This window comes from Octopus sinensis, linkage group LG22, assembly GCF_006345805.1.
Source record: "Octopus sinensis linkage group LG22, ASM634580v1, whole genome shotgun sequence".
Classification (NCBI taxonomy): Eukaryota; Metazoa; Mollusca; class Cephalopoda; order Octopoda; family Octopodidae; genus Octopus; species Octopus sinensis.
In genome coordinates this window covers 24,590,608-24,603,694 of record NC_043018.1, presented here as the reverse complement: position 1 = coordinate 24,603,694, position 13,087 = coordinate 24,590,608, and the positions used below count along the sequence as shown (strand labels likewise).

The 13,087-nt window shown below is 41.0% G+C and overlaps 1 protein-coding gene across 2 annotated transcripts in view; it reads right to left on the bottom strand.

The window, feature by feature from the left end:
- The window catches only part of LOC115223244 (mechanosensory protein 2), a 111,317-nt gene extending 99,672 nt beyond the window's left edge, over positions 1 to 11,645 (bottom strand). Inside the window, exon 1 of one of the 2 annotated variants that reach the window (XM_036512161.1) lies at positions 11,081 to 11,645. In XM_036512161.1, coding sequence (XP_036368054.1) covers positions 11,081 to 11,129 — 49 coding nt within the window. In that variant the 5' untranslated portion in view covers positions 11,130 to 11,645. The remainder of the gene's footprint in view (positions 1 to 11,080) is intronic. The other variant, XM_029793740.2, reaches the window with a different exon arrangement.
- Between the last annotated feature and the right edge of the window lie 1,442 nt (positions 11,646 to 13,087).

Sequence of the window (13,087 nt, the reverse complement as noted above, 5' to 3'; positions counted from 1 at the left end):
TTGGCCCATGACCAACAGGTTTTGGGGGTCTGGCTATACGCTATAAAGCTAAACCCTTTATGAACGGGAAACCCAAGGTAATCCCATAAACCGGCCTTTCCCATTATATATGTGTGTGTGTTTGTGTGTGTGATTATATATATTCATGCATATAGTGCCAACATTACCAACAGATCAGAGTGGTTCGTGTTTACATTACGAGAGAGAGAGAGAGAGAAATTATGATGTAAAAAACAAACAAAAAAATAGATAGAAAGTGAGAAAGACATACAATATATGATCACACATTCATGCGCTTAAAACGACTGAGAATAAGAAAGATGAGAGGGGCTGCCCAGAGCTAGAATAAACAAGAGAAATATATATATACTCATTTACTTGTTTCAGTCATTTGACTGCGGCCATGCTGGAGCACCGCCTTTAATCGAGCAAATCGACCCCGGGACTTATTCTTTTTGTAAGCCCAGTACTTATTCTATCGGTCTCTTTTTGCCGAACCGCTAAGTGACGGGGACGTAAACACACCAGCATCGGTTGTCAAGCAATGCTAGGGGGACAAACACGACCACAAAACACACATGCATATATATATATATATATATAGATATATATATATATATATATATATACACACACACATATACGACGGGCTTCTTTTAGTTTCCGTCTACCAAATCCACTCACAAGGCATTGGTCGGCCCGAGGCTATAGCAGAAGACACTTGCCCAAGGTGCCACGCAGTGGGACTGAACCCGGAACCATGTGGTTGGTAAGCAAGCTACTTACCACACAGCCACTCCTGCGCCTTTAAAAATCATCTCCAGCTAAATAGTGAGCGAGGGAGAGGAATAAAATGAAATGAAATGGACACAGTGAGAGATTGAAGAGGGAAGACAAGTATCGACAGAAGTTTATAAGTAAATTTTCGATACATAATAATAATAATTAAAACATATTTTTAATCGTCCTCAGGAAAATTGCAACATCAATTCGACCCCACGGTGAGAAGATAAGTTAGCAAGCAAGACTAAAGGAGGGTGCCAAAAAGTAAACTGAAGCTGCTAGCGTCGATTGTCTATTGATCCGTTTTACGGCAACAACCAAACAACATTTGAATCTCGAACAGAAAGCTCTCACATATATTAAGATGAGCTAGGAAATGCAAGATTGTGTGATGTTCATGCATTTCTCAGGGATGCCTTTGCTAACGACGAAGTCTAGTGTTGCGAAGTAGGAATTGAAAATCTGGACGCAAAAACGTAACGTAATCTTCCCCCTCTACATCCACGGATAAGACAAAACCGTACCCTGCTACTGTCCAACGCAGTCTCCCTGCTAGAAACAGCAGTCAAATCTCACAAATTTAATTTAAACATGTTAATGTATTCGATAAAAACTACTCATTAGATAATGTAGTCCGGAATATTTTCTGGAGAAACGAAGTAAGAGTGGCAGTTAAGAGTGTTGAGTAAGAGTGGCAGTCGTGTCTCTATGTGGGAGCTTTCTTGATTTAACCCATGCAACACCATTCTAACAACACTTTCTCTCCCACACAATGCAGACATTAGAACACCCAACACTCTTAAAACAGGACCTTTTCGGTTTGAACGGCAGTTTTTTCTAGCGGTGTCATATGAAATTGTCACCCATAAGTATGACCCTAGTATCGATTTATTGCATTTCAATCTGTTTTAGGGTTAGGGGTGAGGGGTAGGGTATCTTTTTTTCTTCAGAAATGTAAATAAACCCAATCTGTTTCTTAAACGAGGGACATATTCATACGGCACAGAATGTTTATTACCTCAATAGACGTCAGTGATTGGTTGAAATTGCAGAAATTGAAGAAAAAACAAGAAATATCTTACAAACTATAGAATTTTCTCAATAAAGCCAAGAGAAAAAGATGTTTTATAAACATATTCTACCAGTATACGAAGTTTAACATTTTTTAGTTACTTAGAAATTATGTTAAAAACTGCCGTTCAAACCGAAACGATCCTTAAAACAGCACAGGATCGCTCGATCTCCTAAAAACAAAAACCAGGCATGGTTGTGTGGAAAGAAGCTTGCTTCTCAACCACATGGTTCCAGGTTCAGTCCCACTGAGTAGCACATTGGGCAAATGCCTTCTATAGCCTCGGGCAGACCAAAGCCTCATGAATGGATTTACTAGACGAAAACTGAAAGAAGCCTGTCGTAAAATGTATGTTATGTGTATGTGTGTGTGTGTCTGTCTGTCTGTCACCCACCACTTGATAACTGGTGTTCGTGTTTACATCCCCTTAACTTAGCGGTTTGGCAAAGAGATCGATAGAACAAGTCCCAGGCTTAAAATATAAGTAATGGGGACGATTCACTCGACTACAATTCTTCAAGGTGGTGCCCCAGCATGGCTACTGTCTACATTTAAACAACCTTTTATAGAATGGTACTCCAGCATGGCCAGAGCTGAGACGTATAAAAGAATATTAATCATTAAAATATAATTCTTTAAACATCGAATTACTATGGGGGGTCACCATCCCCGAAAGTAAAATGGGAACCAGAGGAGCCCATAGATTAAAAACAAAAAAAACTTGATTGAGAAATACCGTTCTAAACAAAGAAATAAAAATACTTGAAATATGGTTCCGGGTTCAGTCCCACTGCGTGGCATCTTGGGCAAGTGTCTTCTGCTATAGCCCCGGGCCGACCAATGCCTTGTGAGTGGATTTGGTAGACGGAAACTGAAAGAAGCCTGTCGTATATATGTATATATATATATATATGTGTGTGTGTGTATATGTTTGTGTGTCTGTGTTTGTACCCCTAGCATTGCTTGACAACCGATGCTGGTGTGCTTCCGTCCCTGTCACTTAGCGGTTCGGCAAAAGAGACCGATAGAATAAGTACTGGGCTTACAAAGAATAAGTCCCGGGGTCGATTTGCTCGACTAAAGGCGGTGCTCCAGCATGGCCGCAGTCAAATGACTGAAACAAGTAAAAGAGTAAAGAGTATGTATATTTAATAGAAGTGGGGTTAAGTACACTAGGGTGGCTAGGAGCGGGTAGGACAGGTCCAACCTGGGCGACACTTTTAAAGGGGTACCACTTTTGGGCTTGCTGTAGTAAATGTGTTTTTTTATGGGGTCCGGGCGGCACACACTCTAGCTACGCTAGAGGTTAAGTATAAATATATCGTCTTGATTCTTTAATGCTTTGCTTGTTCAAAAGCATTTTCATTGGTTTGTCCAAAACATCCATGCTTGTTTTCAGTCTGCCCACGTTTCATACGCTCTGAGTAATATAAGGCTTTCCTTATTGTAAGTTACTCTGGTGTTTGAAAAAGATTGGGAATGCGTATCATGTATGACGCATGGTGAAACGGGGAATGGTATCGTGTATGACGCATGGTGGTTATCATACATGACACATATGTCCTGTCTATCGCATGTGATACATAGGTCAGACAAAAGATGAAGCTGTCGTCTGGTGTGCGGCAAGCATATCGGTCCGTCGATACCCACCATATCTAGTTTCCTCGTGCGGTTTTTGTAGCATACCAGAGGACAGGTAACAGTTAATCCTTCCTTGACACCCACTCCAGATGGGTGGTACTCCATATTAGTGGTACTCAATGACCCTTTCACAATGCACTGTACTAAATTGAGAGCGAGAGATTTGGCGGGTATTTTATTCATCGACCCCGGAAAGATGAGAGACAAGGTTGACCTCGGCGAGATTTGAACACAGAACGCAAAGAGCCACGATATCACTAAAAGAATAATTATAAATGTATAAAATATAGGAGCAGGCATGGCTGGGTGGTAAAAAGTTTGCTTTCCAACTACAGGGTTCTGAGTTCCATCCCAGTGTGTGGTTCCTTGAGCAAGCGTCTTCTACTACAGCCTTGGGCTGACCAAGGCCTTGTGAGTGGATTTGGTGGATGGAAACTGAAAGAAGCCCCCGTCGTATATGTGTGTGTGTGTGTGTTCACCCTCTTCTCCACCAAATGATTGACAATCAGTGTTGGTTTATGCACCTGTATCCTAGGGGTTCGGCAAAAGAGACTGATAGAATACCAGGCTTTAAAAAATAAGTACTGGGATCGATTCGTTCGACTAAAATTCTTGAAGGTGGTGCCTCAGCAGGGCCGCAGTCTAATGACTGAAACTAGTAAAAGATAACAGTAAAGAAAGAGGATATTCTTTTCTACTCTAGGCACAAGGCCCGAAATTTTGGAGGAGGAGGCCAGGTGATTAGATCTACCCTAGTACGCAACTGGTACTTAATTTATTGACCCCGAAAGGACGAAAGGCAGAGTCGACCTCGGTGGAATTTGGACTCAGAACGTATAGACAGACGAAATACCGCTAAGCATGTCGCCAAGAATGCTAACGCTTCTGCCAGCTCGCCGCCTTGATATCGGCAGTGGTTGCATTGTTTCTCCTTGACAAAGGAATATGGGTGAAACTGAACGAAATGATGTTGCAAAACAGATTCTTCAAGCCGAGCCAACCGGCAGAAGACGTAAGGATAGACCACGAGCGACGTGGTTGGATAATATCCACAATCTCAACTGGTCAGTCTTGGGAATCCAGCGGGAAAGTGTAACGACGGTTGCTTCTGATAGGACGGTGTGGAGATGTTTGAGGACTCTATATTCCTACGACTCTCCCAGGAAGGGTGCCAAAAATGGATGGATGGATGAAAGGATCGATCGACTAAATCGGTCCCAGAACATTACTAACACCCCTCTTAGCAACACACAAGGGAAAGGAACTATATTGGGTAGTCTCCCACGACATCTCATAGTGTAGTGCAACCGACTGAGAATGAATTTAACTGGTACTATTAGTCACCGGTAGAATAAAAGGTTAAATTGACCACGGCTGGATTTGAACTCAGGAACGCAATGTCGGAATATTACTACCAAACCAATCGGCCTCCTTATAAAATATGTATTTCTTTACTACCCACAAAGGGTTAAACACAGAGAGGACAAACAAGGACAGACAAACGGATTAAGTCGATTATATCGACCCCAGTGCGTAACTGGTACTTATTTACTCGACCCCGAAAGGATGAAAGGCAAAGTCGACCTCGGCGGAATATGACCTCAAAACGTCCTTATAAAATATGTAACCGTTTAAATATACGACAAGGATGATTTTGCTTGACGCAATACAACAGGGAGATATTCCGCCGAGGTCGACTTCGCCTTTCGAGCTGGACAAAGCAAGTACCAGTTGAGCAATGGGGTCGATGTAATCTACTTACTCTTTCCAAGAAATTACTGGCTTTGTGCCAAAATTCGAAACCAATATAACAGTGAGATCAACTTCGTCTTTTTCTTTTTCTTTACATCTATGGTCGATAGAACATCTACCAGTCAAGTATCGCAGTCACTTGATATGCCTAAATGCATCTTAGTTATAAATCACCAGATTGGTCGTGTGTAAGGCGACCCAAATATGAAATCCTATACGCAGTTATAACAATCTGGCTGAGCCACCAATAATATTGGATCAAACAATACTATCCTTCCTTATCTATCTCTCTCTCTCTCTCTCTCTCTCTCATATATATATATATATATATTATATATATATATATAGATATATATATATATAGAGAGAGAGAGAGAGAGAGAGAGGGATAGATAGATGGATGGATGGATAGATAGATAAAGAGAGAGACAGACAGATAAGATGTATGGTATATAATAGTATAATATATACATTATACAATTACGTATTTAATATACAGGAAAAACATAATTATGAATATTCAAAGTATTGTTGGTTTCTTCAGAAAATATAATGAAGTTCGTGTTTTAGCCGAATGGTGGCGGTAATGGGGGTTCGTCATTATTATACACAGATATGGAAATGGTCGATGGATTGACAGAATCGTTACGGCACCGGACAAAATGCCTGCCAACCGATGTTAGTTTTATCTTTCATCCCTTCATGGTCGATAAAATTATGTACCAGTCAAGTAATAAGAGTTGATGATGTCTGCTAAACCCTGACCCTCGACATTGCCGGCCTTGTATCTGAACCATTGTTACACACCGCCATATTCAGTTTGACGCCCTTATCTTTAAGCGTTTGCTTTATTTGCTAATGTTCTCGAAATTTCGAATAGGAGCCTTAACTAAACCCGCGGGTGTTGGGCAGGCTGTTCTCATACTTTTATCCATACAAGGGGTATCCTCCTTATTAGGTATTCCACTACTTGCGATGCCGCTAATTCGTTACACATCAACCAATGGTGTTTACGTCGAATACTCACCTACAGGAACAGGATCACAGGTCCTGAACGCCTGAGATGAGCCAATCTGCGCAGCCTGCAGAAGATCGTGGCGGGAAGAAGAGCGAAACTTGCAGGCCATGTTTTCCAACTGCCAGAAGAACGAATATCCAAGACAGGTGTAAAATAGATACCACGAGAGTATCGAAGGGAGGGAGAGAGAGAGACTCAAGACGACAGAGCGCGCCTTCTTCAAAGATCATTAAATAATTTAGCATCACCTGGGAAGATGTAACTATGCTCAAAACTGGGATTATGGGGACCCCTAGCTGCCCAGTATACAAGCCAACTGTACAGGAAGGACTAAAATACAAGCGCGTGCCTAGGCACACACACACACACACCTTGACTGATGCAAGGACTGAACTTAACCCACTAGTAAGGCTACAAATCTTAATTATATTTACCATATTATTTCCCCCGTGGGGCAAAGAAATGGTGGAAATTTAGAGCTTTAAACGTGAAGAAAGCCGGAGGGTATGGCAGTCGAAATGTTATGACGATAACATCTTCAGAAAGACAAGTCTGAATACATCAACGTATTCAGAATAACGTTCGTGTTTGCGTTGTATTCTGTCATTCTGGTTTCTGTTCGTGTTTTGTATTCTCATTTTGAGTTTACCGCCTTAATACAATAATACAAAGGATCGTAACACCTGACCGGCACTTTAAATGAACAGTCCCGGAAGGTTGAAAAATAACATTCGATTTCATCAAGATTCGAATACAAGAATATAAGAAAATAAGAAAAGACGCAACTGAAAGTGTTGCAAAGCATTTCGTCCGGTGCTCTACAAAAAATAACAATGAGGGTTTTATCTTCATCAAGACACACCACGGCTGACTGTTGCAGATAGGCGGATGGAATACTGAAAGTCGCTTCATGAAACCGTCTCAGTTATGAATTTAGAAACCACGAGTAGGTAGGGAGTTGCGTGGTCAAACGATCTGTCAGAAACAACAGCCAAAAATTTCCACACTATTCTTATATATATTCCATTTGAAACTCCCTATCTTTGTTCCAATTTTTAAAAAAATACTGGAATATATACTAGAATAATTTTGTCATTAGTAAGCTGGTGTTTGAAACGTAAATGAACAAGAAATTTTGACAGGTGTTCTAATTTAGATCCCTTTAAAACAGGAAGTTTTTTTCTTTTTCTAGAACTAGGGTGCTGAGTTCAAATTCCGCCGAGGTCGACTTTGCCTTTCATCCTTTCGGGGTCGATAAATTAAGTACCAGTTACGCACTGGGGTCGATGTAATCGACTTAATCCGTTTGTCTGTCCTTGTTTGTCCCCTCTATGCTTAGCCCCTTGTGGGTAATAAAGAAACAGGTTGGTGTCAAAAGGGTTAAATCATACTCTTGTTGACTTGATGGAGATGAATGGTCATGGCTCTCGTTCCATCAGTGTTGACAGAGTTTTAAAAAAATGATATTCAATAGACATTGAGAATTATTTATCGTGACACAAGACGGAAGTTGCACCGTTTTTCTTTGACAACGGAATATGAGGGAATACGGGTCAGTTTTAATCCCATTATATTACTGCTACTCTCTGTATCGGCCCACCAAAGGGATTTAAAACGACTTTCAGTCAGCACTTTCGCAATACTGCAAACTGTATTGGCGGGTCGCTTCATATATTTGTCAGGGACCGTTTAGCTTAATGGTAGACCACACAGCCTGTATCTGATGGGTACAGGGTTCAGTTCCTATAGCTTCCTGTTGTTTAATATAAGCACAAGAGTGGCTGTATGGTAAGAAGAATGCTCCCAAACTACATGGTTCTGGGCTCAGTCCCACTGCGTGGCACCTTGGACAAGTGTCTTCTACTATAACCTCGGGCCAACCAAAGCCTTCTGAATGGATTTGATAGACGGAAACTGAAAGAAGCCCGTTGTATATATATATATATATATATGCGTGTGTGTGTGTGTCCACCATCGCCTGACAACTGATGTTGGTGTGTTTACGTCCCCGTAACTTAGCGGTTCGGCAAAAGATGCCGATCAAATAAGTACTAAGCTTACAAAGAATAAGTTCTGGGGTGTCGATTTGTTCGACGAACGGTGGTGCTCCAGCACTGCCGCAGTCAAATGACTAAAGCAAGAATATATATATATATATATATATAAAACCTGGCGAGCTAGGCTTTTGTACGCCTAAGAAACTTAAATTGCAGGGATCAAATCAAAGTGTTTAAAATATGTATAGAAGCGTAAGAGTGGCTGTGTAGTAAGTAGCTTGCTTACGAACCACATGGTTCTGGTGGCACCTTGGGCAAGTGTCTTCTACTATAGCCTCAGGCCAGCCTAAGCCTTGTGAGTGGATTTGGTAGACGGAAACTGAATGAAGCCCGTCATATATATGTATATATATATATGTGTGTGTGTGTTTACGTTTGTGTGTGTTTGTCCCCCGCATCATCGCTTGACAACCGATGCTGGTGTGTTTACGTCCCCGTCACTTAGCGGTTCGGCAAAAAGAGACCGATAGACTAAGTGCTAGGCTTACTAAGAATAAGTCATGGGACGCGACTAAAGGCGGTGCTCCAGCATGGCCACAGTCAAATGACTGAAACAAGTAAAAGAGAATATATATTTAACTTGGTTTTTATATGACTATGACTCCCCAGACACACACACATATATATATATATATATATAGGCTGCAGAAAAGCTGGCACGGGACCGCCAGCAATGGCGAGCACTGGTGGACCTGTTCGGCTCTACGCATGATGACGCCTCTGGGATCACTAACTTCGGAGGATTCCGGCCTCATGAAGTAAGCATAGGATGAAGTTATATTCTCTGCATAATGCTATCAGCCGGTTTTTGTTATCGAAAAGACTTCGTTCCAGTGTGTTTGCATGGGTTTATATATATATATATATATAAGGCTTCGTTCCAGTGTGTATGTATATACACGCACACATACACACACACTGTAATGGAGCCTTATCGATAACAAAAACCGGCTGATAGCATTATGCAGAAAATATAACTACCTCCTGAGCGTCCTTGGGACCCATTCATTTTGATAACAATAACCGTTTGCAAACATTATTTGTAATTATAATAAACAGCTTCAACTTGAATGATGCACAAATACGTTTGTATAAACACACACAATACGAGGGTAACTTATGCAGTCGCTCAGCATGCTAGAAATAGCAGTCATATCTTCCCCAAACTACATGCTACTGCCGTCTGAGAAAGAGGCAGGTCTGGCATACCTGAAATATCAACAGAAAAGAAGAAGATAAAATAAAACGTGACGGAATTATGGTGACTGGATGTCTCTCAAGATAGATTTACTAGGTCAGGCTAGACTGAAGGCTGAACAATGCTACACATTCTAATACACAAGAATATAAATATAAATATATATATGTATAAATATATATAACTTAGATACATACAAAGAGACCCAGTCGAAAGTTGCCCCCGGGTCAACCATTTGTTGTTCTGGCGATGGTGTTTATTTTTTGATACATTAAAGATGGGGAATTTTAAAATCAACAACCACGAGAACAATAATTTCCAAGATTGGTTTCCACAAGGCTACAGTGTTTGGTATAAGGGAAACAGAGAGAGCGAGAGAGTTAGAGGGGTGTGTCGGAGAAGATGCTGTAGAGTAATTTACTGGAACTTTATGTTTACCATTCCCTAATGAATGAAAGGCAAAGTACAATTCGGTGGGATATGAAAACCGAATATTTCTACGCTGGTGATGATCATAGAGGATGTAACGATATAGAGTAGGCATTTTTGGTCTACCGACGCTCTACTGATCCTGTCAATGCACACGAAAATAATTTCAACAGTTGCCCAGGTTACAAGAATAGAACATCAGAAATAAAGTGGAAATCGTGGTGGGACATACATCGTCAGACATAGAGATGCATAAAATATATATATATATATATATATATATATATAAATATACACACACACACACATTTGGTCGCATAGTCATGCATAAACGTATACCATTCATAGTGAGTGCAGATATCATACATACATATCTGTATGCATGCGTATATTGGTCGTGTACATCATTCGTAACACACACACTCGATATATATATACGTGTATGAAGACATATTTATATTTACACATCCCTCCCTTTCTCTCAGAGATATAAATAAACCTACCCGCGTATACATACGTACAGGCGCTCAAATATTGCACATTCATTTTCAAGTCGTTGCATATATATACTTCATATGCACGCATTAAATATGTATATCAATGCATTATCATATACATTCATATACAAGCCATGCTCATATTTATATATGCACCATATATAACACATACATCCATAATACAAATACATAATGCAACCAAATATCCGTATTTTCATGCATAAACACAAACATTCAGATACTGTATCATGGGTGCGTATATATATGTGTATATGTATATATATATGTATATAAATATTATATAATACGTGTGTGCTTGTGTATATTTGTGAATGTGTGGTGTGTACATAGCATTGCTCTCTCATTTTTGTTGCCACAAGAGAAATAACGAATGAGAGATATAATAATACTAAGACCAAACAAGAATGTTTGGTCTTAGTATTATAGAAAGAAAAGAAAAGACAGTCGTGGGTAAATTCAGGGTGGGATTTCCATTAATAATAATAGGCATTTCTGCTCTCTGAATGTTTGATAACAGGAACAAGACACTAAATTGTATTCTGAAAACAACCCCAACAATAAACAAGAGTAAAACACGAGGAAGAATTAACTCAAAGGTAGAAATTAACTCACCTGTTTCGTTTGCAGAGTAATTCTTAAACTCATTATTGGTGCTATCCATTTTTTGTTGGTATTGGTGTTGTTGGTGGAGGTGGTGGTATTTGTTATTGTCAGATCTCCTTGCTTGTTAATGTTGTTCTCCTTCTACTACAAACAGCTCAAACAAAAATATAACCGGAGCTACTGGTAGTCAAATGGTTTGTAGCGTAACTGTGGTATGGTGTTAGTGTAAGCGTGGTGAGGTACGTACGATTCGATATACAAGTGACTAGTGTTAAGACCGAAGTACTATACGAGATACCAGCGCTGATATTACTGTAGTGTAAAACCTTTCACTACGAGAGACAGGAGTGGGGGGAAGGGGGTTTGTAGTATAGACGTGTGCGTCGGGGGTATAGTGTTGTTGTAGTCTGTGTATAGTCAGTAGTAGTCGTGGTGCTGGTGGTGGTGGTGGCAGTAGTAGTAGTGACAGTAGCGATTCTATCCCACCGTATTTATGGATGTGTGTAACAAAGCTACATACACTCGTTGAAGGTGTATGTATGAATGTTATTCATACGCTTTTCATTGCTGTTGTTGTTAGTGATGATGGGACTGCTGCTGCTGCTGATAGTGAGCGTGGTACTGCTGCTGCTGGTGGTGGTGGTAGTGAGCGTGGTGCTGCTGCTCTTCCTCCTCCTCCTCTTCCTCCTACTATTGCTAATGCCGGTGGTGGTGACGGCGGTGACGATGACTCTTTCAATTGATGCTGCTGCTGCTGCTGATGGTAGTGGTGGTGGTGGTGGTGGTGGTAGTGACGGTGACGTTTTCCTTGCTGCTGTTAGTGTTAATGGCGGTGACGTTTCTGCTGCTGCTGTTATTCTTTTCGCCTTCTTACTATTATCGAAAGAGAGACGTTGGTGTCGTTCTTAAAGATGGCAGCAGCAACAGCAATGATGACGGTGGTGGTGGTGGGGTAACGTTTTTTTTTCTTTCTCTATTGCTGCTGCCGTTGCTGTTGCCGCTGCTAGTAGTAGTAGTAGTAGTAGTAGCAGTAGAAACAGTATCAGTAATGCTGGTGGTGGTGGTGGTGGTGGTGGTGATAGAAACGTTGACAGCGTTGCTGCTTATGTTGTTACATGTAGTAGTAGTAGTAGTAGAAGTAGTAGTAGTAGCAGTAGCAGCAACAGCAGCAGCAAATAGTGGTTGCGTTTCTGGCGTTGTTGCTGCTGTTGCTGGTGTTGGTGCCGATGGTAGAAAGAGGGATTCAGAAGTAGTAGTAGTAGGAGCAGCAGCAGCAGAAGAACTAGTAGTAGTAGTAGTAGTAGTAGTAGAAGAAGTAGTAGTAGTAGAGTAGTAGTAGTAGTAGTAGTAGTAGTAGTAGTAGTAGTAGTGGTGGTGGTGGTGGGAACTGAGTAATTTCTATTTTTAATTATTTATTTACATATTAATTAATCGTTTGCAAGCAAGGGGAGGGATTAAAGGATAAAGGGGTTAAAAGGATAAAGAAAAGCCAGCAGAGATTCACCACCACCACCACCACAATAACAACAATAACAACAACAACAGCAACAGCAAACACCTTCTTCTCCTCCTACCACGACCATTGATTTCCAACTCACCCCGCCCCCCTTCCATTGCTTGCTAATGTAGTTCTTTCGATCTCTCTCACCTGGATATGTAAATAACACCCCCCTCAAACTACCACTCTTACGCTCTCCCATAAACTCAGGCGCTTCCTCCCCTTCCTCCTTTCTCGCTCTCTCCTCTCTCTCTCTCTCTTTCCCTGGTTCTTTGAAGCCATCCTTTCCCGCTTCTCTCACCTTTTATCCTCTTTCATTCTTTTACTTGTTTCAGTCATTTGACTGCGGCCATGCTGGAGCACGGCCTTGAAGGGTTTTAGTCGAACAAATCGACCCTCCAACACTTTTGTTTAAAGCTTACTACACTACTTACTCCGTCGGGCACTTTTGCGGGCTGCTAAAATACGAGAATGTAAACACACCAACACCGGTTGTCCAGCGATGATGGGGGAAATGC